Consider the following 25,868-nt stretch of genomic DNA (forward strand, 5'->3'; position numbering starts at 1 on the left):
AATGCTCTGCCTCATAATTGAAATGCCCTGCCTCATAACTGAAATGCTCTGCCTCATAACTGGATGGCTCTGCCTCATAACTGAAATGCTCTGTGTTTTGTACAATACAACATCTACGATAACAATTCTATTCAAAATACAACATATTTATCGAGGACAGTTCCGGGACCACCCGTGGCTCAGTTCTCCAGGACGTTGTCCACACTTGCGTCTCTTTGGCACGATAGAAACCTTGATCGTGTCCCGATCCCACCTCCATTGTGCTTCTAGGTTAGCCCGCACGACCCCCGTGCTGGTGGGTGTTTTACCCACGTGTCAGCTGTGCAAGAACTACATCACTTGGTGTTAATCTATTTCTTCAAGCTGGCATAGGCCATAAAAGTGGAATATGTTAAATACTTCGTTAAACAAACCATACTGACTCACTCACTCAAAATCATTTTACCTCATCACTGACTTAAGAAACAGTTCTGATGTGACACTACTACAAAATAAAGATGAATAACATGAATAACGAATTTCCGATCTAACCATCCCCAAATTAGCCAACTATTGCAACTGTTAACAGCTTTGACAGCCAGGCATGGTTAAACACTTGGTCCGATCTAGTAAAGTCATATTTGGCGGTCGCGCAAATTTGAACCAGAACTGTTTCTTGAATACATGTATACTCTTGGTACCGTAAGTAGCGCCTCGCGAGACTTACAGGCCTTATGGCTTATGATCTCGAAGGATCTAGCTACTCTCATTTTATCATTCTGATTTCCCTAGTTTCAAAGGGGCGGTGGGTAGCCTAGTGGTTAATCCGTTTAATGGTCGTCATTCAAAGACCTGGATGGATTCCTCACATGGGTACAGTGTGTGGAGCCCATTTTAGGAGTCCCTGCCGTGATATTTCTGGAATATTCCCAAAAGTGGCGTGAGACCTTACTAACTTACTATTTTTGTCTATACTCTGTTGACAGATTCGGTCGAAAAGCGCGTAATTGCTGTTCAGAATACCTCGTATTAACCTTTTAGCGGTTGCATGATGAACGGGTGATAACGTTTGACAAGGTTGGGGCCTTTATTATACGTACACACAAGACAATGACTTCAAAACACGATAGTGACGTCATCGATAGCAGTACACGTAAATGACTGACTGACTGAGTTTGGTTTTACGCCGCTTTTAACAATATTCCAGCAATATCACGGCGGGGGACACCAGAAATGGGCTTCACTCATTGTACCCATGTGGGGATTCGAACCCGGGTCTTCGGCGTGACGAGCCAACGCTTTAACCACTCGACTACCCCACCGCCCACACGTAAATGAATGTGACACATATATTTGTTCTCGTTTAACGCCGATTCGAGGTACTCAAAATGAGCACGGGGTCTCTTAAAGGTACAAAACAGAGACATGGAAATGAAATACAACAATAACTAGACGTCATTAAGCTGTTGAATTATGTAACTATTTATTTTAAGTTTACATTCTTTAAAAACAGTCTGAACAATAGAAAGCACAAAAAGGAATCGGTCGCATTTATTCGTTAGAAAACCTCGACTGAGCGTTGAGCAGGTAGGGGAGACCACTCGCAGGTTTCCCGCTGTCTGGAGCCAGATGGAGCTTCACCAGCTTGCACTCTCTGGCTTCCGGGTCGTCGGCACACAGGAGATGGACGATTGCTCTGAATTTAAAACCAGTCATGGTTGTATACTTTTAACAAATTGCTGGTCGACAATATGTTTATCAACTAACCTGACCTAAATCCATTACTCGGCTGTTTTGTTAGTAAAGGAATGAATGGTTATGTTTTTTCCGCGATATTTTAGTCTTTGACCTTGACCTTTGTGTTGACCTTGACCTTTGTGTTTTTATTCAACTGTTAAGGTCACTCATACTACAAAGAATGCTTCTTCCTCTCTGAAACTGATTAACTGGGGCCGCTGAACTCCGGATGTTTGACGTTGTAACATTTATTTGTTATCAAAGTGTATTTAGGGGACGGTCAACCAGTCGTCTTCAGATCCACAATTCGCTGGAAGAGTTCTGTCCCTTTTGCGCTCTAGGAACCTATGATACCGAGATACCGCCGATCGTGTATCTAGGTTTGTCATGGATCATCAATCGTGGGTTAACACAACTAATCAGAAAGTTATTTTTCAAAACGGTGGGGAAAAACCTAAGGTTGGGAGTTCGAATCCCCGTTCATCCCAAATACGTGTCCGGGTTTGTCAGCGCCATACCTCCGCTCGTGGGCTTCACCAAAGTGTTGAACGTAGACCTGCATCACTATTGTGGATGTTGAAAAATATATAGTGAGTGAGTTTAGTTTTACGCCGCTTTTAGCAATAGTCCCGCAATAGCACGACGGGGGACACCAGAAATGGGCTTCACCATCAAATATGGGGAATCGAACCCGGGTCCTCGGCGTGACGTGCGGATGCTTTAACCATTAGTCTACCCAACCGCCCCTGACAAATATATAACTTAACACATTAAGGACCGTTGGCCTCAATGCTATAATTAACTGCGAGGAAGAAGACAGTATACTCTGGAATTTGGATTTCACCAAAAATGTACAAAGTTGTCAAATCATGACTCGGCTGAAAACAATCCCCGAAACTACGCCATGATACCCTGCTACGTGTACGTCACCGTCAAATAATTATTTCGTTTCATTTTTCTGCAGAGTTCGCAATTCCTTCTATCATATTATGACATCAATTCTGTCATATATTTATTACTATTTTTATCCTCAAATCAGACACAATGTTGACCATCAACACAAATGTAAACTCCAGTTAATTATATAAATTTATATAATTTTATATACGTCATTCTTTGATGACATTTAATCATTTATTTACATTGATTGTATATAGCTGATGCGACCGACATGAGCATGAAGGTGCAGCTGTAACAGTACATGTTATTAATACCTTTTCGTCAAAATGCGTCATTAAGCTAACAGCTCCGTTTTCGATGGTTTAGATTAGATACAAAAAATAACAACCAGAAGCATAAAATTGTTTTTATCTGATCTAACTATACCTGATTAAATATATCTGACCATTACTGTCTGGTTTACGTAAATACACGCAAACATTATTCATACTGCACTTTCAAAATAATGACATGTTGTTTTTTGACATTAATATGACAGAGCTCATTGTCATGACAACATATCCCAAATATACTTCTAATTTTAAAATATTAAATATTATCTTAACCAAAAAGAACATGTAGTTTAGTTTAGTTTAGTTTTGTACTTTTAATCATCACCCATTGTTTATTTTTCAGGTCTAGAAGCGGTTTCATATGATGCAGTGGACTGACTGACTGAGTTTGGTTTTTACGCCGCTTTTAGCAATATTCCAGCAACATCACGGCGGGGGACACCAGAAATGGGCTTCACACATTGTGCCAATGTGGGGATTCGAACCCGGGTCTTCGGCGTGAGGAGCCAACGCTTTAACCACTAGGCTACCCCACCGCCCCTATGATGCTGTGGAACTGTATGTTTAGGAAGCACTGTTTCGTTAATCATCTCAAAGTGTCATATGTACGGAGTATTAAATCTTATAATTTCCGGTTTAATCTCCGGCCGTTCCGGTCCCTGGGGTGGTGGACATTGATACAAACAGGTGATACAGTAGGGTCAGAGATACATAGATATTAGTGCTGACATAAATACTGTTGGTGTGCTTCACCCCAGGGCTACCATGCGCCAGCCGGCTGTGGGTTAGGCTAGTAAACAGTTTCCATGACAACGATTCCATAATGGAATTACGCATGTTGTGCGACAATTGTCGCAGAGGTAAAAAAAGGTTTGATGACATTTATGCTTTAGACTTACTTTCTAGACAGATTTCACAAGTGAGAAGTAAGAACACATTGAGAAGCTAGCAAGTTCTTAGACTTTTAAAAATACAATTTGAAAGATGACTTGGTGATAGGAAAACTCGAATAACATTCTGTCATTGGAACCTCTAAGCGCAGTTACCGAAAACCCTGGCTCCACATCATTATCTATCGACATTAATTATGATTATGATTCACGGATCATCATCGTCACCATCACCACCACCACAACCATCACCATTATCGCCACCACCACCGCCATCATCATCATCACCACCAACTTGATCATCATCATAACCACCATCACCATCATCACCACCACCATCATCACCACCATCATCACCACCACCATCATCATCACATCATCACCACCACCATCATCACCACCATCACCACCACCATCATCATCACATCATCACCACCACCATCATCATCACCATCATCATCATCACCACCATCAGAAAACCATCATCACCACCACCACCACCATCACCATCATCACCACCATCACCATCATCACCGCCACCACCATCATCGTCACCACCACCACCACCATCATCATCACCAATCATCACCACCACCACCACCATCATCATCACCACCATCATCACCACCACCACCACCATCATCATCATCATCATCACCATCATCATCACCACCACCACCACCACCACCATCATCATCATCACCACCATCATCACCACCACCACCCCCACCACCACCATCATCATCATCATCATCATCATCATCACCACCCCCACCACCATCATCATCATCACCACCACCATCATCATCAACACCATCACCATCACCATCAACATCATCATCACCACCATCACCACCACCACCACCACCACCATCACCATCATCACCACCATCTCCATCATCACCGCCACCACCATCATCGTCACCACCACCACCATCATCATCATCACCAATCATCACCACCACCACCACCACCATCATCATCACCACCATCATCACCACCACCACCACCATCATCATCATCATCATCATCACCATCATCACCACCACCACCACCACCACCATCATCATCACCACCATCATCACCACCACCACCCCCACCACCATCATCATCACCACCATCATCACCACCACCACCCCACCACCATCATCATCATCACCACCACCATCATCATCAACACCATCACCACCATCATCATCATCATCACCACAACCATCATCATCATCACATTAATCACCATCATCATCACCACAACCATCATCACACCATCATCATCATCATCACCACAACCATCATCACCACCACCACCATCATCATCATCATCATCATCATCATCACCACCATCATCACCACCACCACCACCACCACCATCATCACCATCATCATCACCACCACCACCACCATCATCATCATCACCACCATCACCATCATCATCAACATCATCATCATCATCATCACCACAACCATCATCATCATCATCATCACCATTGTACATTGCTCATCAATAATACTCACGGGGGATCGTCGATGCATTTAAACTGCAAGTTCCGGTTTCTAATATCATCTGTCAGGTCAACTATGGAGCCATTGTTGCACGTCTCTCTGTCACAGAAGTATAATGGGAATTAATATTTGTGAAACATCATCTGTGATACAGAAGGGAACAGCAACTATGACAGCGTGGGAAATAGCCACTGGCCCGCTAGCTCGTGACTAGTAAAAATCCAGACGGGTCAGTAAATTTCCACAGTAACTGGCCCGACTGGCTAGTGAATTTTCATGGGGTCATTTTGTAAATATATCACTCTCCCCGACTTGTTAGGTTATAATATACTTTTAAATCATGCAAGATTATGGTCTGATAAAATGTTCATCATATTAGCAATTTAATAATGAAACCCGTGTCTTCATTCGAATTTCGTGTTAGTGAATTATTTTGTGGGCTAGTAACTTTCAAGCATAGCTAGCCCGACTGGCTGGCAAAATTTGGAAACTACTTCGCACACTGTATGACATACATGTCTCATCTGCGTTGCCCCGGCAACTATTACAGATGGATAGACAGACTGAAAGCCACTCAGTGAGTGAGTGAGTGCCTTTCTTCTATCAACATTCCAGAACATCATGGCAGGAGACCCAAGAAATTGGCTCTTCATTTTGCACCCATTTGAACGCTGGCTTTTGTGATTGGCTTCTAAATTTTATTCAAAGGACCTAACTGTGTTAATATGTGCATCGTGGCCCTATCTCCTTCGTTGTTTAATGCATTAAGAAAACATTCGGTCTATCTCCCCTTATTATAACCACCCTACCCCCCACCCACCCCCAAATGTCCGTCTTAAGTATTTGTCGTCACATCAACAGTCCTCATTGTATCCGCCGTTGCTAAATGTGTGAAAATAGCCTTTATTTAACTCACTAACTCAATCATGCTATCGAAGACATGTTTGTTTATCCTAAGAGTGAGTGAGGCAGTTGGGTTTTCCAACGCTTTTAGAAATATCCCACCAATATCACTCCAGGGAACATCAGAAATAGGCTTCACAGATTGCACCCAGGGAATCAAACGCGGGTCTTCAGCGTGACGAGCCAACGCTTTAACCAGTAGGCTTCGCTACCGCTCGTCTAAAGAACAATATCTGAAATACAGTTTTCCCAGAAATTATTGAAAAAATCTTTGTTTCCTAATACTGAAAATAGAATTTTGAAATAGGTCTTACATTATGTAGTAAGGTAATGGGAGACAACTCTTGTAGGCTTAAGAATGAACCTTACTACATCAAGAGTTATCTCCAAGGTGTAGCAGACGCCTTCCTTTGTTGACATGGCAGATTTTACAGCAGAAGAGAAAAGAAAGATGGTTCTAGAAGATTTTGAAAGGGGTGTGACAAATGCAAAAGAGTTAGCTAGTAGACATGACATTCCTATGTGTACAGTATACGGAACTTTGAAGAATATTCATTCAAGAGTTGAGACTGAGCACAAGACAGGGGCAGGGAGGCCAAGGAAGTGAGGTGAGGTGAGGTGAAATTGGGTTTAACGTCGTGCTTGAGAATATTTCGCTCATATGACGACGTGCATGCGTGTGTATGTGTATGTGCGGCTGCTTGTACTAGCCCAGACTTAAGCTGGCTTTATAGTGCTAGCCCACTGAGATACCATGCCGCAGTGAAGCATGAATACCCCACTCAGACACATTATACTGACTCTGAGCCGACCAGTCCTTGTTATACCCATAAATGCCGAGCTCCAGGCAGGGGACCAACAAGTACCATATTATAACGTCTTTTGGTATGACGCGGTCGGGGATCGAACCCGCGACCTTCCGCTCTCCGGGCGGACGTTCTAACCACTACACCACGGAGGCGGTCGCCAAGGAAGTACAGTACTACAGATCGCCGGCGACTTGGTCAGATTGTGAGTGGAAAATTGAAAAGCTTTGAGAATATCAGAAATGAGATGATTAAAAGAGGACGTCCTCAGGTATGTAAAGCACGGAATTCCCTCACCATTGATGAAAGATGCACAAAAAGAAAGACGTTTCAACTGGTGTAGGGCTCACGAAAATCAAAATTGGGATAATGTTTACATTTCTGATGAAAGTTCTGTCTCCGAACTGTGAAAATTTGGACAAAATATACCGTGAAACTTATCTACCAAAACCCAAAACATAGCCCGAAATTTCACATGTGGGGTGGGATATCATCACATGGAGTGACACCGTTGTGTATTTTCACTGGAAATTTGACGAATGAACGATATATGGCATCTTAAATGGTCACCTCCTTCCACCGTCCCGAACACTGTGGTATGAAGATAATTGGATTTTCCAGCATGATAACGACCCAAAACACACTGCGGGCTACACAAAACAGTGGTTGTCGGACGAAAATGTTCAAGTTTTAGACTGTCCCAGCTTCAGCCCAGATCTTAACCCTATTGAGAATGTGTGGGGACTAATGAAGGACAGAATAAACCAAAAGGACTTAGAAATATTGAGGATATGAAGAAAGAAGTGGTCGAATATTGGGATACGCTGTCACACCATTTCCTACAAACTTTGATCTTTAAATTTAGTGTACCTAGGCGCATTCAGTCGTGTATTGCAGGGCAAGGAGGTCTCACAAAGTACTGAAAAGAAAATCAATTCTCAACATATTAATTTAAGTAAAACTCTATAATTCATATACATGTATTTGAAATATGCCGAAACAACTTTCTTAATAATTTCTGGGAATACTATACTAATGAAACGTTGCTTTAATCAACAATAAAAAAAACCAAATATTCGACGTCATATTTGGCCATACAATGAACACTTACGATCTCTCGGGAAGCCTATAATATTAAAAGAAGCCATCGATCAATATGGCAGTCAGTGCTTGAAATCAATGATCGACTGAAGATAATAGGCCTTGATGTAACATATTTGACCGTAAACCCCGTCAAACAGTGACTCGTTATGTTTTCCCTAATTAACACAAAAGCGATACCTGGTATTGCTTAATTATGTTTTCCCGCATCCACAAAAATAGACATGCAACAGAACCGTCTACATGTCAGAGGTAACTATGAATCAGTCTGGGCAATATCTTACAAACTACAGGTAAGCATTAATACTCAGAACATGTCGTTATTATAAATCGTGTTGTCATAACAACCAGATCAATATTCATCATTATAGTCTCAACCCAGGTGTCAGTGGTCACATCAGCGGTTAACTCGTGTTTGTGCATGCGTTCGTGTTTGTTTATATATTAGAATAAAATATAAGAAGGACTGACTGACTGAGTTTGGTTTTACGCCGCTTTTAGCAATATTCCAGCAACATCACGGCGGGGGACACCAGAAATGGGCTTCACACATTGTACCCATGTGGTGATTCGAACCCGGGTCTTCGGCGTGACGAGCCAACGCTTTAACCACCAGGCTACCCCACCGCCCCTATATAAGAAGGAGCCCAGAGCAGAAATCTAGACCTGCCACATATCATAGACTTGCGTGGGCATATTACAGACATATTGTGTGTACGTATGTATGTGGCTATACGAAGGTTTGGCAATCAGAACACGATCTGTGTGTACGTAACATTCATACTTCTGTAACACTCCGCGCGTGTGTGCGTGCGTGCGTGTGCGTTTGTATTTATTCACTTAAGAGTTATTTGGAGGAGAGGCTTCCTGTTAATGAATCACCTGAGGAATTGACGTTAAACAGTGAGTGAGTGAGATAGACGTATGCACGCACGCACGCACGCACGTACTACTCACCTGGCCGGACCTCCGATGGCATGTGTGACCAACACCTGCACCTGGACACTCTCGTCTAGGTTCGGCAACTCGTGTTTAGCAAAGAAGCTGGAAGTACAGAGTGAAAATGGACAATGCCAACTACTTAGAGAATAGTTGTATTTCATGTAATCTGTATATATTTATATATATTTAAAAATATTATATTTATGCAATGGTCAGTATCGATGACGTCAAATCCTCCATTTCATGTTGTATTATACGTTACATGGGAGCGGTGTTAACATAAGCAGTAATCCCAATTCATCTTCATGAATAAAAATATGTTTAAATCAAAATGGGCAATGACTGTTTAACAAGCAAACCATCAAAGAGAGTGAGTGAGTGAGTGAGTTTGGTTTTACGCCGCTTTTAGCAATATTCCAGCAATATCACGGCGGGGACACCAGAAATTAGCTTAACACATTGTACCCATGTGGGGAATCGAACCCGAGTCTTCGGCGTGACGAGCGAACGCTTTAACCACTAGGCTTCCCCACCGCCCCCAAACCATCAAAGTAGTAAGGATGCTCTTTAAGTGCATGTTAGCTCTTTATTAAGTCCAGTATTTTGACATGCACTGCAGATATGTAGCGAAAAGATGTGGAGATATTGTCAGGTTAACAGATGAACAAGATACCTTTGTCTGCTGTATGATGGCTTGCCGTCACGTGACCCGTCAAGCACCAAAGTGACCACGCCCTTTGCAGATTTGGCAAACTTTAAAGAGATACAATGTGTTACATAGTTTTACAAAGGCGAGATCAGCAATATTCCAGCTATATAATTAATCGAGATCAACAGCATGAGCATCGATCTACGTAATTGGGATACGATGACATATGTCAACCAAGTCAGCGTGCCTGACCATCCGCAAACCGAAACATGAGTCTCATGAACCAATTCAGACAATGACCTTCTTTTCAGCCGATCCGAATTTTCTTGTGTGAAAATGAAAAGAGACACTACAAACAACTATGGTTAAAGGAAATTCCAATTCCTTGTTTCATAAGGAAATGGTATTTACAAATGAATTGAATTTCTATATTTTATAAAGAGGTTTAGGCAGCGTGATTTTAACTAAGAGGTCACAGACTGTCCCTGTATGAAGAGGTAGCAAAATGAATCACAATTCATCTGGCTCACTGGTTACACCTGTTATGTGTTTTTAGCGCGCATTCGGTTTATTCTGTAACGTACAATGTGATTTGATAAGATATCAAGGTCGTACAAGACCGCCAAACATTTCTAGCGGCGGAGCCTCGTTTTGAGATTTCCACGATTTCCAGATTTCCGTCTGTCAGAGCACGCTGTACGACAGAGCACGCCGCACGACGTGTTTGCGAGGGTTATAAGGAGCGTAGTGTTGCAATATACATACATGATTAGATGTATCAAATAATACTGATTAATATCTATATATCCAGTTGAATGAGTTGGTCTCAGAATTTTGGACTGGTTATTGTACTAAGTTGCGCAACAGGACGGAACCCAGTCAACAGGAAACGAGATTGTTGTGTATTTAATGTTTTGACGTGTCCAATATGGCGCCTCTTGTTACAAGCATGCTGAAGACCAATTCTAACCCGGATCTTCTCGGGTATTCAAGTAGGGCAGACCATTCCATTTCAACTTAACAGTGACGCAGTGCACGTGAAGTTGCTTTTCCTCGTGTATTAGTCAATGCACAGCATCCACTGTACATGGAATTCGTGCTCCACGTGCAGTCGAACTGGCGTGTCAAAGCACATACCCGGACTTCACGTGCGCTGCGCCCGGAGAGTGGGTTCACGTCCATCAGTCCGATCTTCAGACAACTTAGGGACCGTTCATAATTTATGGTGTGTGTGTGTGTGTGTGTGCGTGCGTGCGTGTGTGGCGTGCGTGCGTGCGTGCGTGTTGATGATTATTATGGAGAAGCATGTACAATGTGAATGACACCCCCCTAAAATTTATGTACAAAATAAGTGAACCCCCTGCATGTCATGTACAAAATCAATGGACCCCCTACCCATAATTTTAAATATATATTTTATGTTCAAAATTGATGACCACATCGAACCCAGGTCTTCGGCGTGACGAGCATTGATTTTGTACATGACATGCAGGGTTGGGTCACCTACTTTGTACATAAACTGTACGGGTGGGGGTCATTCACATTAAAATCAGCATCACACCACCACCACCCATAAATTATTAACAGTCCCTTATAATAATAATTTGGTAGATAGAACAAATAATTTATCAGTAATAAACATCGCCGTAATGTGACCAGCACCTGTGTCTGCTCATGTCTTGAAACAGTCCCGATTTCAAAAGTATTCCTTGTTTTAGACACAATATGGCAGAAAACTGTCGATGTGACTGCAAACTTTAACTCACTCACTCAACTGTGTATTGCAATACTCACAGTTGCGGATGCCGACGCCCAGAATGACTCACTAGCCTCCAGCGGGCAGTCAGTCCACGAGGGGCACCGACTTAAATTCATTCCGCTGGGGTCGGACGCTGACCCACACCACACGATGCTGTTGGCCAGGTACCCGATCAGGGTGTCCTCGAGGGTCACGTATCGTCCACTGTCCTGGGCATACTCGTGGGCGATGACATAGGTCCCAGACCAGAACATCGCCTTAAAATACAAACAGTGTCCTAGAAGGTAGACCTTCAGTTTTGGTTTTTGGTTTGGTTTGTTGTTTTACGCCGCACTCGGTAATATTCCAGCGATATGGCGGAGGTATGTAAATAATCATTAAAAACACACGGACAATTTTCAAGCATAAGATATGCGCATTATGTGTTTGAGCGCTCAAATCTCACCAGACATCGAATTCGACAACTAACGACGATATTATTGTGGTCTGTTATATTATCTTATGCTCTAATATACAGAAGAATTTAATTGTTTTCTTGTGGCCATTTTGCCAAATATGAAAAATTACATTTGAATTTTCAGAATGGGACAAGTATGTCTCGTGCCAATGTGTAGAGGGCATACAATAGAATCTGAAAAGTGAGTGAGTGAGTTTATTTTTACGCCGCACTCAACAATAATCCAGCTATATGGCGGCGGTCTGTAAATAATCAAGTCTGGACCAGACAATCCAGTGATCAACAGCATGAGCATCGATCTGCGCAATTGGGATACGATGACATGTTTCAACCAAGCCAGAGAGCCTGACCACCCGATCCCGTTAGTCGCCTCTTACGACAAGCATGGGTTACTGAAGGTTCATTCTATCCCGGACTTTCACGGGTCTGACGTGTAAGCTTAATACACCAGAAGTGAGTGAGTTTTACGCCGCACACAGCTATATGGCGGAGGTATGTAAATAATCGGATCTGGACCAGACAATCCAGTGATCAACAGCATGAGCATCGGTCTGCGCAATTGGGAACCGATGACATGTTTCAACCAAGTCAGCGAGCCTGACCACCCGATCCCGTTAGTCGCCTCTTACGACAAGCATGGATTACTGAAGGTTCATTCTATCCCGGACTTTCACGGGTCTGACGTGTAAGCTTAATACACCAGAAGTGAGTGAGTTTTACGCCGCACTCAGCAATATTCCAGCTATATGGCGGCGGCCTGTAAATAATCGGATCTGGACCAGACAATCCAGTGATCAACAGCATGAACATCGATGACAGTCAGCGAGCCTGACCACCCGATCCCGTTAGTCGCCTCTTACGACAAGCATGCGTTACTGAAGATCAATTCTAACCCGCATTTTCACGGTCATGTACAAGGAAGGCTTGAGGGATGCAATTAACGACATGTGTGAAATCAAACCAAGAGCCACACCCTGGCGAGCTAAGATAAGGTGCCATCCTTTGACGCTTTTGGTATGACTGACTACAACCTCCCGTTCTAACCTTGATCAGGGCAAATCTAGGATGCATGAGCCAATTTGGCTACACGTGATCACAGAAAGAAAAGGGGTGTTTGGATAAATTGGTTTTAAGCCACTCTAAACTGTAGTGTATATAAAACAAATGGGCAGAATTATCATGAAAAGGATGCAGGATATGTTAATATTGTATGAGAGACCCATATAAGTGGATAAAAAAGTTAACGATTTTCTTTCGTAAACTATAAGGGTGAGCTTCAGTACCTGCGGTAACCGGTGAAGGTGAAAGGTTTTACCTTGTTTACGGGCAGATCTTGTTTGGCCATGTCCATGAATTCCTGGTAGTTCTGCATGGAGAGGGAACAAGGGGGTTGGAAGGAAAACGATTTGAAGAATGCATTCCACAGAGCTTCACAGTCCACGTCAACGTTCGTCCTGGAAATGAGTGTATGAGTGAGTGAGTTTAGTTTTACGCCGCTTTTAGCAATATTCCAGCAATATCACGGCGGGGGACACCAGAAATGGGCTTAACATATTGTGCCCATGTGGGGAATCGACCTGGAAATAGAAGGTGGAACTACATATCTGAGTTTAGTTTTACACCGCTTTTAGCAATATTCCAGAAATGGGCTTCACGCATTGTACCGATGTTGGGAATCGAACCCGCTCTTCTGCGTGGTGAGCGAACGCTTCACCCACCAGTCTATCCCCACCGCATCTCATACGGCAAGCAAAGTCCCACGGAGGGGGTTTGTTAACGCCCCACACAGCAACATGCCAGCCACGTGACGGCGGTCTGTGGACAATTGAGTCTGGACCAGACAAACCAGTGGTTGATGTAATGAGCTTCACACTTTGTCGTCGGGGTACGATGATACGAAATTATAAATTTGGCCGAGCCTGCAACCTGATCCTTTTTGTGGCCTCGAACTACCAGCATAGGTTCTTTGTGATATGTTTGTTTCTGCATCAACAAATACATAATCAGATATCCCTATCCAAGTCCTTATGATAGCCCATTGGTTAGGTACCTCACGACAATAAAACACTTATAATCCCTACATGAAAAAATACTTTTATTCTTTTTCACAGACTCGAATAGCCACATAAATATACTAAGCAGCAAAAGAAACGTCAGTTTGGAAGTTTCCTTCGCAGAAACGGATAACTGTAAATTCATTTAATGTTTTGATTGTATATTGTTGACAACATCTCCAACTTTACCTGAGCAAAGACAGTCCTTCCCAAACTCAGAATGGAACCCAGGAAGTGGTCTCAAAAACACTACCTGATCTCGGAGATGGCACGGTGTTCTCCATGTTTTTCATGCAACTCATGCTGCATGTGCTGTTCACAAGGACCAGCCCCATTAAATGCACCCCCAAACCTGGTTGAAACATTCACATTACAACGCCAGCAGGATGCCCCTTCTCACGACAGCTCAGAGGAACCAGGCGCTAGGAAGACTTGAAGCTGGCCACATTGCACAAGCCGTTGCCAATCATTTCCAGGTCAACGCTCGGACCATATACAGGCTGCAGCAACGTTTCCGGGCCACCAACACAACAAATGATCGCCCCCGTACTGGCAGACCAAGGGTGACCACAAGACAAGACCTCCATGTTGAGCGACAGAATCCCTTCATGCAGGCATCCGAAACAGCATGCCAGACAGTGGCAACACACGGAAGACCAAACAGTACTGGTACAGTACGCCGACGTCTTAACAGCGGGAACCTCCATTGCCGTAGACCTTACCGTTGACCTATCCTCACCCCTCGTCATCGGCGTGAATGTCTACAGTTTGCCCTACAACACCACAACTGGCGATACAGGCAATGGAGAACTTTTCTGTTCACAGATAAGAGTCAGTACTGCGTATCAGCTGCATCTGGCAGAACAAGAATATGGCGACGACATGGCCAGCGTTACTCAGACCAATGTGTTATGGAAAAAGACTCGTGGGGAAGTATGCATCATGGTCTGGGGTGGAATAGGCCTGAACCAGAGAGTGGGCCCTGCGGTGTTCCAGAACCTTGGTCCAGGGAGAGGAGGCGGCATCACAGCGGTGCGCTACATCGACCAAGCTCTCAGACCCCACGTCATACCACATTTCGCACGTCACCGCAACAACATTTTCCAGCATGATACCGCCCGGGCCCATACTGCTAGAGCTACACGGGACTCTTCCTACAGCAGAACGGTGTCAACATTATGCAGTGGCCAGCCCTTAGTCCTGATTTAAAACCAATTGAACATCTTTAGGATGAAATTCAGAGGAGACTGAATAATGTCATACCAAGGCCAAATACAGCCGATTTAATGCACCAGGCCTTTCTCAGAGTGTGGTTCCAGGTGCCAATGGCCTTCATCAATCGACTGGTCCACTCCATGCATAGCCGCTGTGCTGCAGTTATTGCCGCTTGTGGTGGTCACACTAGATACTGAAGTCAAGAGTCTGATTTGACTGCAAACGTTCACGTATTGTATTGTTATTGTGCTCAGCTATTCATTGATGTGTCAAGATATTGTACCAAAAAAATGTCTTTGATCCGCTCTTTATGTCCATTTCTGTAATGATTTGATTACAGTGCCTGTCTAATTTTGAACGTTCTTTTGCTGCTGATTATAATTCAACAAGTTTTCAAAAAGTTACAATATTTACCATTTTGGAACCGGTTAAAGGAGTCTGTAAATGTCAATATGTTGCATCTCCAGTCAACATATCATTTCATAAGGGGTGACTGTACAGACAATTTCAAAATAGTGTTACTGACTAAAACGTGCTATTCTTTCAGCTCTTGTGTTTCAATACCACGAAAAGGGAAATCTATTTATCTAAACTTAAAATGACACATTGGTTCTGCTTCCCGTTATGGATTTTCTTAATTCAAAGTTTTATGAGAGGCAGGGAAATTGTGTAAAGAATGTGGAACAGGTACGAACAAATCCAAATCGTTGACGCTTCACTGGACACGTTATACAAACACCTTCTGTTAAACAATACATTCCGGAAATCTTTCCATTATAAAATGGTTGATGTATTCAGCATGGTGAGCCCTTCGTTATTGGGTTGAATATATAATCAATCTCTGTATTAGCAGACATGTTGTATAACAAGACTGCGTCTTACACGAGTAATTTGGAGACTAAGTCTGACAAATTAAGATTAATGCGGTAATAACATTTCATGTTGACTTCGTATGTTCTCATTAGACAGTCACGTCATTATCGTTCAAATGTTACTGCTGGGTAATTTATAAGAAATAATTATCAAGTCGCATTAATTATATCAAGAGAAATAATTTGCCACTTTTGGCATCACTTTGGTCTTCAAGCAAAGTTGTACTTACGCAAAACTAGCCCGTTTGAGACAAATTCTGATTGTTTCCTTCTTCTGTTTTGTGTATGTGTGTGTGTGTGTGCGTATGCGCACTAAGTTTGATTAAAGGTCACATGCAACGTAAAACACAACTTTGCAGATTATGATACCTTTCGGTATGGACTTACGAAACAAATCATCCAAAATGCAAATTCAACTTATGAAGTTGAAAAATAACGCGATGAAAAAACCCGCGCGAAATCGGAGTTCAAACGATTCACTAATTTTCCCCCAAGTTGGTTCAACGGGGCTTCGCTGCGCTGGACTGCGCTCATAGCACATGCGCAGTGATATAGGTTCGCGCAGCTTGGAAGCGGGTTGTCCGGTAAATACTCGGTGAAGGCTTTGGTGTGAGCTATTTTTCTAATGTTTGGTGATATTTCACAGGCGCGAGCTTTTTATATGTTATGACAGTAGATTACCGATTTAACTGTTTATATAATTTCATTTGTCTATTTCACCACACGTTCTTCTTACCTAGTCACTTTCTCAGTTCGATACTTAAAACCAATGTCATTATTTAGCGTTGACAGAATTTCTAACTGTGATAAGATATGACGTTGTCACAGACAAAACTCAATGTCTGTTTTATTGACACATATGTGTCTGCCTGCCTGTCTGCTAATGACAATATTCAATACACAACTTCGATCACTGACCACATGCAATTTGAACTTAACACCAATCAGGCTATATATACACCATAAACAAAACGCATTGCTTTATGGCCCGAGTTCGGTCTCTGTCACATTATGTAATTACACCGACAGGCAGGTGTGATACTTGTACACATGACATGTTATGATGTCTGTTGATTACAAAATGTTATACACAAAAAATGAGCATGTATTTACAAAACCCAACATCTCTCTATATACACACACAATGACCCGTGAGGGCATCTGCAAATGAACCAGCCGTTACACTTGAGTGCTCACCCACCCGCTCTGACTGGGTTCGGTATCCCGGGTGCTTCATTTCTTGGGAAGTAAACCCAAGTACAAAATATTGCACTTTTGATTTGCGATTGTACGCTTATAATTTTGTTTATGTTTTTCATAATCAGCAATGTATATTATATTCATGAATAAGTGATAATTGTGTTTTAATTATGTTTGATTTTTTGGTTGCATGTGACCTTTGACATTTAATTTGATAGTCATACATAGACTTAAACGTGGTGAGGTCATTTATACTCTAAGGTAAATGCAACTTTTTGTGTGCTTAATGGGCACTATAAACAACATGCTGGAACATGCAGTGAAGCAACTGATTCAATATCCGTTGAGTTTGAGTGAAAGGAAACATTGTCAAAAACAGCGAAAACCAATAGTGCTAAACACACCAGCACCATGTTTGATCCGAACGCCCAAACACAGCAGTCTAGTACATATGGACGACAGACTTCCATGCAGCTTGTGGCAACGAATATAATCAGTTCCTTCACTGCATGTTTTAACATTTGGTTTAAAGTGCCCATTAAGTCCTTTACCAAATGACCGCACCACGTTTACAGTGCGAAAACTCAGTGGTCTCGGAAGAATCTGAGGTGAGAACTTACAAAAATGATCATCGTTCATTAATTTTCTGTGCGTGAAATGAAATAAAACAACAAAAGATCATATATATGAGTAGATCGATCATTACTTTTTATACCCAAAACGTCTCTTTATTTATTTGAATTCAATTTACAGAGGTTTAAAGTCTAGCAGGACTGGCTGGCATAAGAGATAGTGAGTGACCAGCTTACATTGCCGATCGCGTGTATTGTGAAACTGAAACTACATTCATATTAACTCGGAGAAACAAAAAAACAACAACAATAAAGCCTGTTCAACCGAGCAGATAGATAGGCAAAGAGGCCAGCCGGCATGACCCCCCTCGTCATCAATGGCAAAATAACCTGCGTGATCCCACGGACATATATTTTCGGATCCCCTGTAAACCCAACGCTTAATTTCGGATCTTAGCGTTGTTAGCCGCTGAGCGTGCGGTCTCGCAATGACACCGCTTGGCCGAGTCGCCAACCAGGCCGATATGATATTTCGGATCAGATTTCCGACCTTACGGACCAACCGGTCGCCATTAAAGCCGACACGAGCTGACATGGCCTAACACGACAATCCGAACTATCGGGTCACGCAGTCTCGACTGTGAACCGACCAGCGACCGTTAAACAATCGGCAGTTGACCTGGTCCCCGTTAATCCAATCAAGTTTCGGATCTTCGGGACTATGCGACTAAGGGACCGTACAATCCCGGATCGGCACACTGTCTACACAAGCGTCATTCCATTCTTTTTTTCCCCTATTTCAAATAACAAACGAAACCCTAGTCCTAAATTATAAGTAGATATCCCGGTTCCCCATTTTGATTTTCTTGAGTAAAAAATATCATGAGTTCACAAAAAATGGCTAAAAATCTGGCGCACCGATGAATTTACAGTTGGCAGAATGTCGCAATGTATTATTTACATTATCACCACTAATTTTCAGTTTTAAATTGTGTGGCAGTTATTAAAGTGAGTGAGTGAGTGAGTTTAGTTTTACGCCGCACTCAGCAATATTCCAGCTACTAGTATATGGCGGCGGTCTGTAAATAATCGAGTCTGGACCAGAAAATCCAGTGATCAACAGCATGAGCATCGACCTACGGAATTGGGATACGATGACATGTGTCAACCAAGCCAGCGAGCCTGACCACCCGATCCCGTTAGTCGCCTCTTACGACAAGCATGGGTTACTGAAGGCCAATTCTAACCCGGACCTTCACGGGTCCACTTATTAAAGTAAAATGTTTAAGGTGAGATTCGATGTGTTACTTAGTGATCGATGTTTATATCAGGTAGTGAAAAAATCGCGATCCGCGATATAACGGTGTATCATCCCACGCCTAGTATTTTGACGTCACAGGGCACTGTTCTGCTGAGGGTGCTTTACCTTTTTATGGAACGGTATTTCAAAGATTCATAAACATTCATAATAGAGGTATTACGGAAGTAGGAAAATGTACAATAAATGTGTAAATTAATTCACATTTTCTTGAATAAATCACGTTTTGAAAGCACAGTTCATATTTTCACGGACATTAAATGTTTTTCCGTCAATGAATGTAAAAGAACTACATAAAGCACACGGTTTCATCGACTTCACTTTTAGTTTCTTATTTTCCATATGTTTTGTTTGTTTCACGCTCACTCAGGAATTTTCCAGCTATATGACTACTTTCCGTAAATATTCGAGTCTGGGTCAGACAATTCAGTGATTGACATCACGAGCATCGGTCTAAGCAGTTGTATTCTCCTTGTGAGAAAGAAGCCATTATTAAGGATTCGCTTATAGTTCTGTCTTTTACTGTCTATGATTATAGTTTATTTAGTGACATTTATTGTTGAAATTCTTCACAATTATTTTGAGAATTCAATGTCTTCCAAAATTTCCGGTTTGGATTATAAAGGTTGCAGCAAAAGGGACAAAACCAGGTATATCTTTAATTTTGCAAGACCACAACTGGGTTTTATGAAGAGTCGTTAATTTCGTCCTGAGATATTTCTCTAGGATAATTTCTTACCATTTGTAAATCCATCGATAAGGGTGTGATTAATATGTCGTACAACTACTGACATGAATTGTAACTGAGATATTGTTGGGAATCTGTTGGTTTGTAAATAGTGTTATTACATCAAGGAAAGACGGGCTTTTTATATAATATGCAATGAAAAAGTGAAAGAAGAATGTTCGATGTATATCATTTTTGTTCAGCAGGCGATGATTGCTTGATTTGTTGTTTAAAGCCGCACTCAGCAATATTTCAGCTATACGGCGGCGGTCTGTAAATAATCCAGTCAGGACCAGGCAATCCACTGATCAACAGCATGAGCATCGACCCAAGGAATTGAGATATGATGACATATGTCAACCAAGTCAGCAGACCTGACCACCCGATCCCGTTAGTCCCCTCTTACGACAAGCATGGGTTACCGAAGATCAATGACGACACAAGAGCACGTCTTAATCTTAATCTTGATATAAGTCAGTATATAAATAGTTGTTGGATACAAATAAAAAATATACAGTTTTATCTAAGGGATCTTAAAACACTTACAGTTTGCCAAAGGACAACTTTACTTACCAGGTTAGAATTAAAAATCTTGCGTTTTTAATGTAAGTGTGTCGCAAGGGTTGCAATTTTACCCAGGTATATAATCATTATTGGCTAGCTCTGTCATTGTATACCAATTTCGCTGCTCATGATGCCAATCACTGGATTGTCTGGTCCAGACTCGATTATTTACTAACGCCGTCATGTAGCTGGAATATTGCTGAGTGCCGCTTTAAGCAACAAACAAACAAACAAACAATACACACTGGAAATGAACCGAACTTCCACACATCCGCTTCCTTTGAAACGAAAAACAATATGAATATGAACATGTTAAGCAAGTGAAAGGTGAACTATTGAATCTTCGCTTTTCCTTGTATACTGAACAACATTTGAAACACACCACACTAAAATGCACCGACGATGCTCAGATATCATGGGTACATTTCAGTCTGACGGGGATATTTTGTATCAAATGGGTTGTGCGTTTCTAATGTTGTTCAGTATACAAGGGAAAGCGAACGATTCAAAGTTCACCTTTCACTTGCTTAACATGTGTATACGGTTTCACAGTACAAAGTGAACAGCTTTCGATTTATTCTAATACAATGAACTTGTCATTTCAACACTGTTTAATCTTTACAATTGTTTATTGTTTTCGGAAAACCTGACCGTTTCTTGAAAAGTCACTGAAGCTCACATAAAATATCTTTATGACTTTGCAAGCGGTGGATGTAAGGAAACATCCCTTTGGTTCATTGTTGCGTTGAAATCTGATACCATTGCTTAAAGTTAAGACATCTTACAAATAATGTCCAAGTAGTGTGTGTAGAAGGCATTTTATGTCTTTTAAGCATTTGGGATACGCAATGCCTATTATAAATGTGACAAAGGTTATAGCTTGGTAAGACTTTCTGAGAGTACAGTTTGTAGAACGCTTATGCGGTTGAGCCCCCTCAGAGATTCGAACGGACACCCTCAGAGTGAAGCACCCGATCGACAGCAACCCAAGTGAGCGATCTAACCCACTGAGCCACTGCGGGGTTCCACAAAGTGGATGTGTGACAATGCTAGACTAGATCGCGTACTTTGCGTACCCCTCTAGCAAGCGTAACCTTTCACAGCCGAAAGTATGAATATGTGCCTTTTGTTGAAAAATGCAGACATCCCTTATATAATCACCATCATTGCCAATAGGCAAACAATATAACCGATTACATAGGCACAAACCGGTGCAGGCGTCTAAACAATAATATTACGTTTCCTTGATATTTACTTAGAGATAAATTTAAAAATGCGCTTAATAAATAAGAGATTATGAAACTTACATCGTCATCAGCGTTTTGTATTTGATAAGGTTGTAGTCCCAACATCGGCCGACAAATATCTCCGACAGGTGAGGCGTCGTTCCAGGGTTGTCACTGGTGACGTCATACACACATGACGTCATCACAAGGAGTGACAACAAAATTGTGATTCTTCTCATTTTCTTTCAGATGATTGGGCCTAAAATATAGAAATATATAGCAGATAAGATAACGACATATGTAGGAATATGACAGTTTAATATTACTACAGAATTTACTTTAGGTGAAAAATATGGATGTCTTTCAAAGGCATGCCGTGACGCTTTATCCCATGTTCTCATTTCAGTGTCAAGATATATGTATTGCATCCACTGTTAGTACTGCTTTATCGTTGTACATTATATTCACCATTGTGGTGATATATCGGGGAGGTCTGTACTGGATGTATTATATTCACAGCCAGTAGTGATATAGCGGGGAGGTCTGTACTGGATATATGATATCACCACCAGTAGTGATATAGCAGGAAGGTTTATACTAGATATATGTTATTCACCATTGTTGTGATATATCGGGGAGGTCTGTTCTGGATATATTATATTCACCACCAGTAGTGATATATATCGGGGAGGTTTGTACTGGATATATGTTATTCACCATTGTGGTGATATATCGGGGAGGTTTGTACTGGATATATTATATTCACCACCAGTAATGATATATCGGGGAGGTTTGTACTGGATATATGTTATTCACCATTGTGGTGATATATCGGGGAGGTCTGTACTGGATATATTATATTCACCACCAGTAGTGATATATCGGGGAGGTTTGTACTGGATATATGATATTCACCACCAGCAGTGATATATCTAGGAGGTCTGTACTGGATATAGGATATTCACCACCAGTAGTGATATATCGGGGAGGTTTGTACTGATATATGATATTCACCATTTGGTGATATATGATATTTATTCACCATTCGATATATCCATTGGTGATATATCAGGGAGGTTTGTACTGGATATATGATATTCGCCATTGTGGTGATATATCAGGGAGGTTTGTACTGGATATTCACCATGATATTCGCCATTGTGGTGATATATATCTGTACTGGATATAGGGAGGTCGGGGAGGTTTGTACTGGATATAGGATATTCACCACCAGTAGTGATATATCGGGGAGGTTTGTACTGGATATATGTTATTCACCATTGTGGTGATATATCGGGGAGGTCTGTACTGGATATATTATATTCACCACCAGTAGTGATATATCGGGGAGGTTTGTACTGGATATATGATATTCACCACCAGCAGTGATATATCGGGGAGGTCTGTACTGGATATAGGATATTCACCACCAGTAGTGATATATCGGGGAGATCGGGGAGGTTTGTACTGGATATATGATATTCGCCATTGTGGTGATATATCGGGGAGGTTTGTACTGGATATATTATATTCACCACCAGCAGTGATATATCGGGGAGGTCTGTACTGGATATATGATATTCACCACCAGCAGTGATATATCGGGGAGGTCTGTACTGGATATAGGATATTCACCACCAGTAGTGATATATCGGGGAGGTTTGTACTGGATATATGATATTCGCCATTGTGGTGATATATCGGGGAGGTTTGTACTGGATATATTATATTCACCACCAGTGGTGATATATCGGGGAGGTTTGTACTGGATATATGTTATTCACCATTGTGGTGATATATCGGGGAGGTCTGTACTGGATATATTATATTCACCACCAGTAGTGATATATATCGGGGAGGAGTTTGTACTGGATATATGATATTCACCATATGTTAGCCAGTGATATATCGGGGAGGTCTGTACTGGATATAGGATATTCACCACCAGTAGTGATATATCGGGGAGGTTTGTACTGGATATATGATATTCACCATTGCAGTGATATATCGGGGAGGTTTGTACTGGATATATTATATTCACCACCAGTAGTGATATATCGGGGAGGTTTGTACTGGATATATGATATTCACCACCAGCAGTGATATATTGGATATAGGGAGCAGTGATATATCGGGGAGGTTTGTACTGATATATATATTCACCACCAGTAGTGATATATCGGGGAGGTTTGTACTGGATATATGATATTCGCCATTGTGGTGATATATATCAGTAGTGATATATCGGGGAGGTTTGTACTGGATATAGGATATTCACCACCAGCAGTGATATATCGGGGAGGTCTGTACTGGATATAGGATATTCACCACCAGTAGTGATATATCGGGGAGGTTTGTACTGGATATATGATATTCACCATTGTGGTGATATATCGGGGAGGTTTGTACTGGATATATGATATTCACCACCAGTAGTGATATATCGGGGAGGTTTGTACTGGATATATGATATTCACCAGTAGTGATATATCGGGGAGGTTTGTACTGGATATATGATATTCACCATTGTGGTGATATATCGGGGAGGTTTGTACTGGATATATTATATTCACCACCAGTAGTGATATATCGGGGAGGTCTGTACTGGATATATGATATTCACCACCAGCAGTGATATATCGGGGAGGTCTGTACTGGATATATATATGATATTCACCACCATTGATTCACCACCATTGTAGTGATATATCGGGGAGGTTTGTACTGGATATATGATATTCGCCATTGTGGTGATATATCGGGGAGGTTTGTACTGGATATATGATATTCACCATTGTGGTGATATATCGGGGAGGTTTGTACTGGATATATGATATTCACCATTGTGGTGATATATCGGGGAGGTTTGTACTGGATATATGATATTCACCACCAGTAGTGATATATCGGGGAGGTCTGTACTGGATATATTATATTCACCACCAGTGGTGATATATCGGGGAGGTTTGTACTGGATATATTATATTCACCATTAGTGGTGATATATCGGGGAGATTTGTACTGGATATATTATATTCACCATTAGTGGTGATATATCGGGGAGATTTGTACTGGATATATTATATTCACCATTAGTGGTGATATATCGGGGAGATTTGTACTGGATATATTATATTCACCATTAGTGGTGATATATCGGGGAGATTTGTACTGGATATATTATATTCACCATTAGTGGTGATATATCGGGGAGTGTTTAGACCGGATGTATCATCTCCACCACTTGTAAATATTCTAAGCCCTGAGCAACCTAACGCTTATTATAAACAATCACTAGGTTGTCTGATCCAAACTCAATTATTTCCAGGCATACGTCATATAGACACCAAAACACACATACAAAGTGGCCAAATGTATAAAAAAACCGAAAGGTTTTGTAAGCATAAACCAGTGTACACATTTTCAATGAACATCAAGGTTATTCATGTTTCATGTACGTGAAAAAGGCCACAGTACAACGTTATCAGTAGTTCTCTCTTCACTCGCATCTTTCATCCATCCTGGATTCAGTCCTTTACTGCAACTTCTTCCGCCATCAAAATACACATGGACAATATACCGTTAGCATCCGAGTCGTCTACTCACCTGACTCCGCGAACTGTTGATCAAGGCAGGTGTGTTGAAATAACATTATCTGTTGTGTGTTTACCTGTTATAACTTGACAGATATTAATCAACCTGTTTGACAAGACAATCACCTGTGTAAGTAAGGTGTGTATACATTAAAATATCATATTGCGGTCAGCGTGTACTTAGATGATTGTGTGTGTGGGCGAGTCGCTCCAATCCGATAATCTGACTTATGTTGAAATAACGTAGGTGGTTCCCGTCCGTACCAGTGATGATAATCTGGAAGAAGTGCAAGATTGCAATATGAATTTTTAAACGTGAAATGTCAATACGAGATATTTTCCTCCTTACCTGTGTGTTCCGAATTCACAAAACCCCCTGAAGATTTTATTTGATATATATTTGTTTTAGGAAAGTGTTCTAACGACGAAGAGACAGAAGTGAGAGACAGGAACAAGAACACAGGTAGAGCAGAGACAGAAGAACAGAAGACAAGACAGAAGTGGGAACAGAAAGGGCCGGAAGACCACAAGATGGAAACAAGACAAAGACAGACAGACAGAAGGAACGG

At 41.6% G+C, this 25,868-nt stretch overlaps 1 protein-coding gene across 1 annotated transcript; it reads right to left on the reverse strand.

The window, feature by feature from the left end:
- Positions 1–1,437: 1,437 nt before the first annotated feature.
- LOC124267312 (ADP-ribosyl cyclase/cyclic ADP-ribose hydrolase-like) lies at positions 1,438–25,455 on the reverse strand. Its single transcript, XM_046702234.1, has 8 exons — positions 25,313–25,455; positions 21,788–21,965; positions 13,274–13,412; positions 11,537–11,758; positions 9,767–9,846; positions 9,109–9,195; positions 5,354–5,440; positions 1,438–1,675 (listed from the first exon to the last, which is right to left on the reverse strand). Exons 2-8 carry the CDS (start codon positions 21,943–21,945, stop codon positions 1,531–1,533), a joined length of 918 nt encoding a protein of 305 aa, XP_046558190.1. The 5' UTR covers positions 21,946–21,965; positions 25,313–25,455; the 3' UTR covers positions 1,438–1,530.
- Between the last annotated feature and the right edge of the window lie 413 nt (positions 25,456–25,868).

Source organism: Haliotis rubra, unplaced genomic scaffold, assembly GCF_003918875.1.
Source record: "Haliotis rubra isolate DU_JTF1 unplaced genomic scaffold, ASM391887v1 Scf1003, whole genome shotgun sequence".
NCBI lineage: Eukaryota > Metazoa > Mollusca > Gastropoda > Lepetellida > Haliotidae > Haliotis > Haliotis rubra.

Coding starts and splice junctions, on each gene's coding strand:
- LOC124267312 (XM_046702234.1), bottom strand. CDS start 21,945: ATGAGAAGAATCACAATTTTGTTGTCACTCCTTGTGATGACGTCATGT. Junction 13,413..21,787: donor TACAAAACGCTGATGACGAT/GTAAGTTTCATA, acceptor ACTCATTTCCAG/GACGAACGTTGACGTGGACT. Junction 5,441..9,108: donor GCCATCGGAGGTCCGGCCAG/GTGAGTAGTACG, acceptor CTTCTGTGACAG/AGAGACGTGCAACAATGGCT.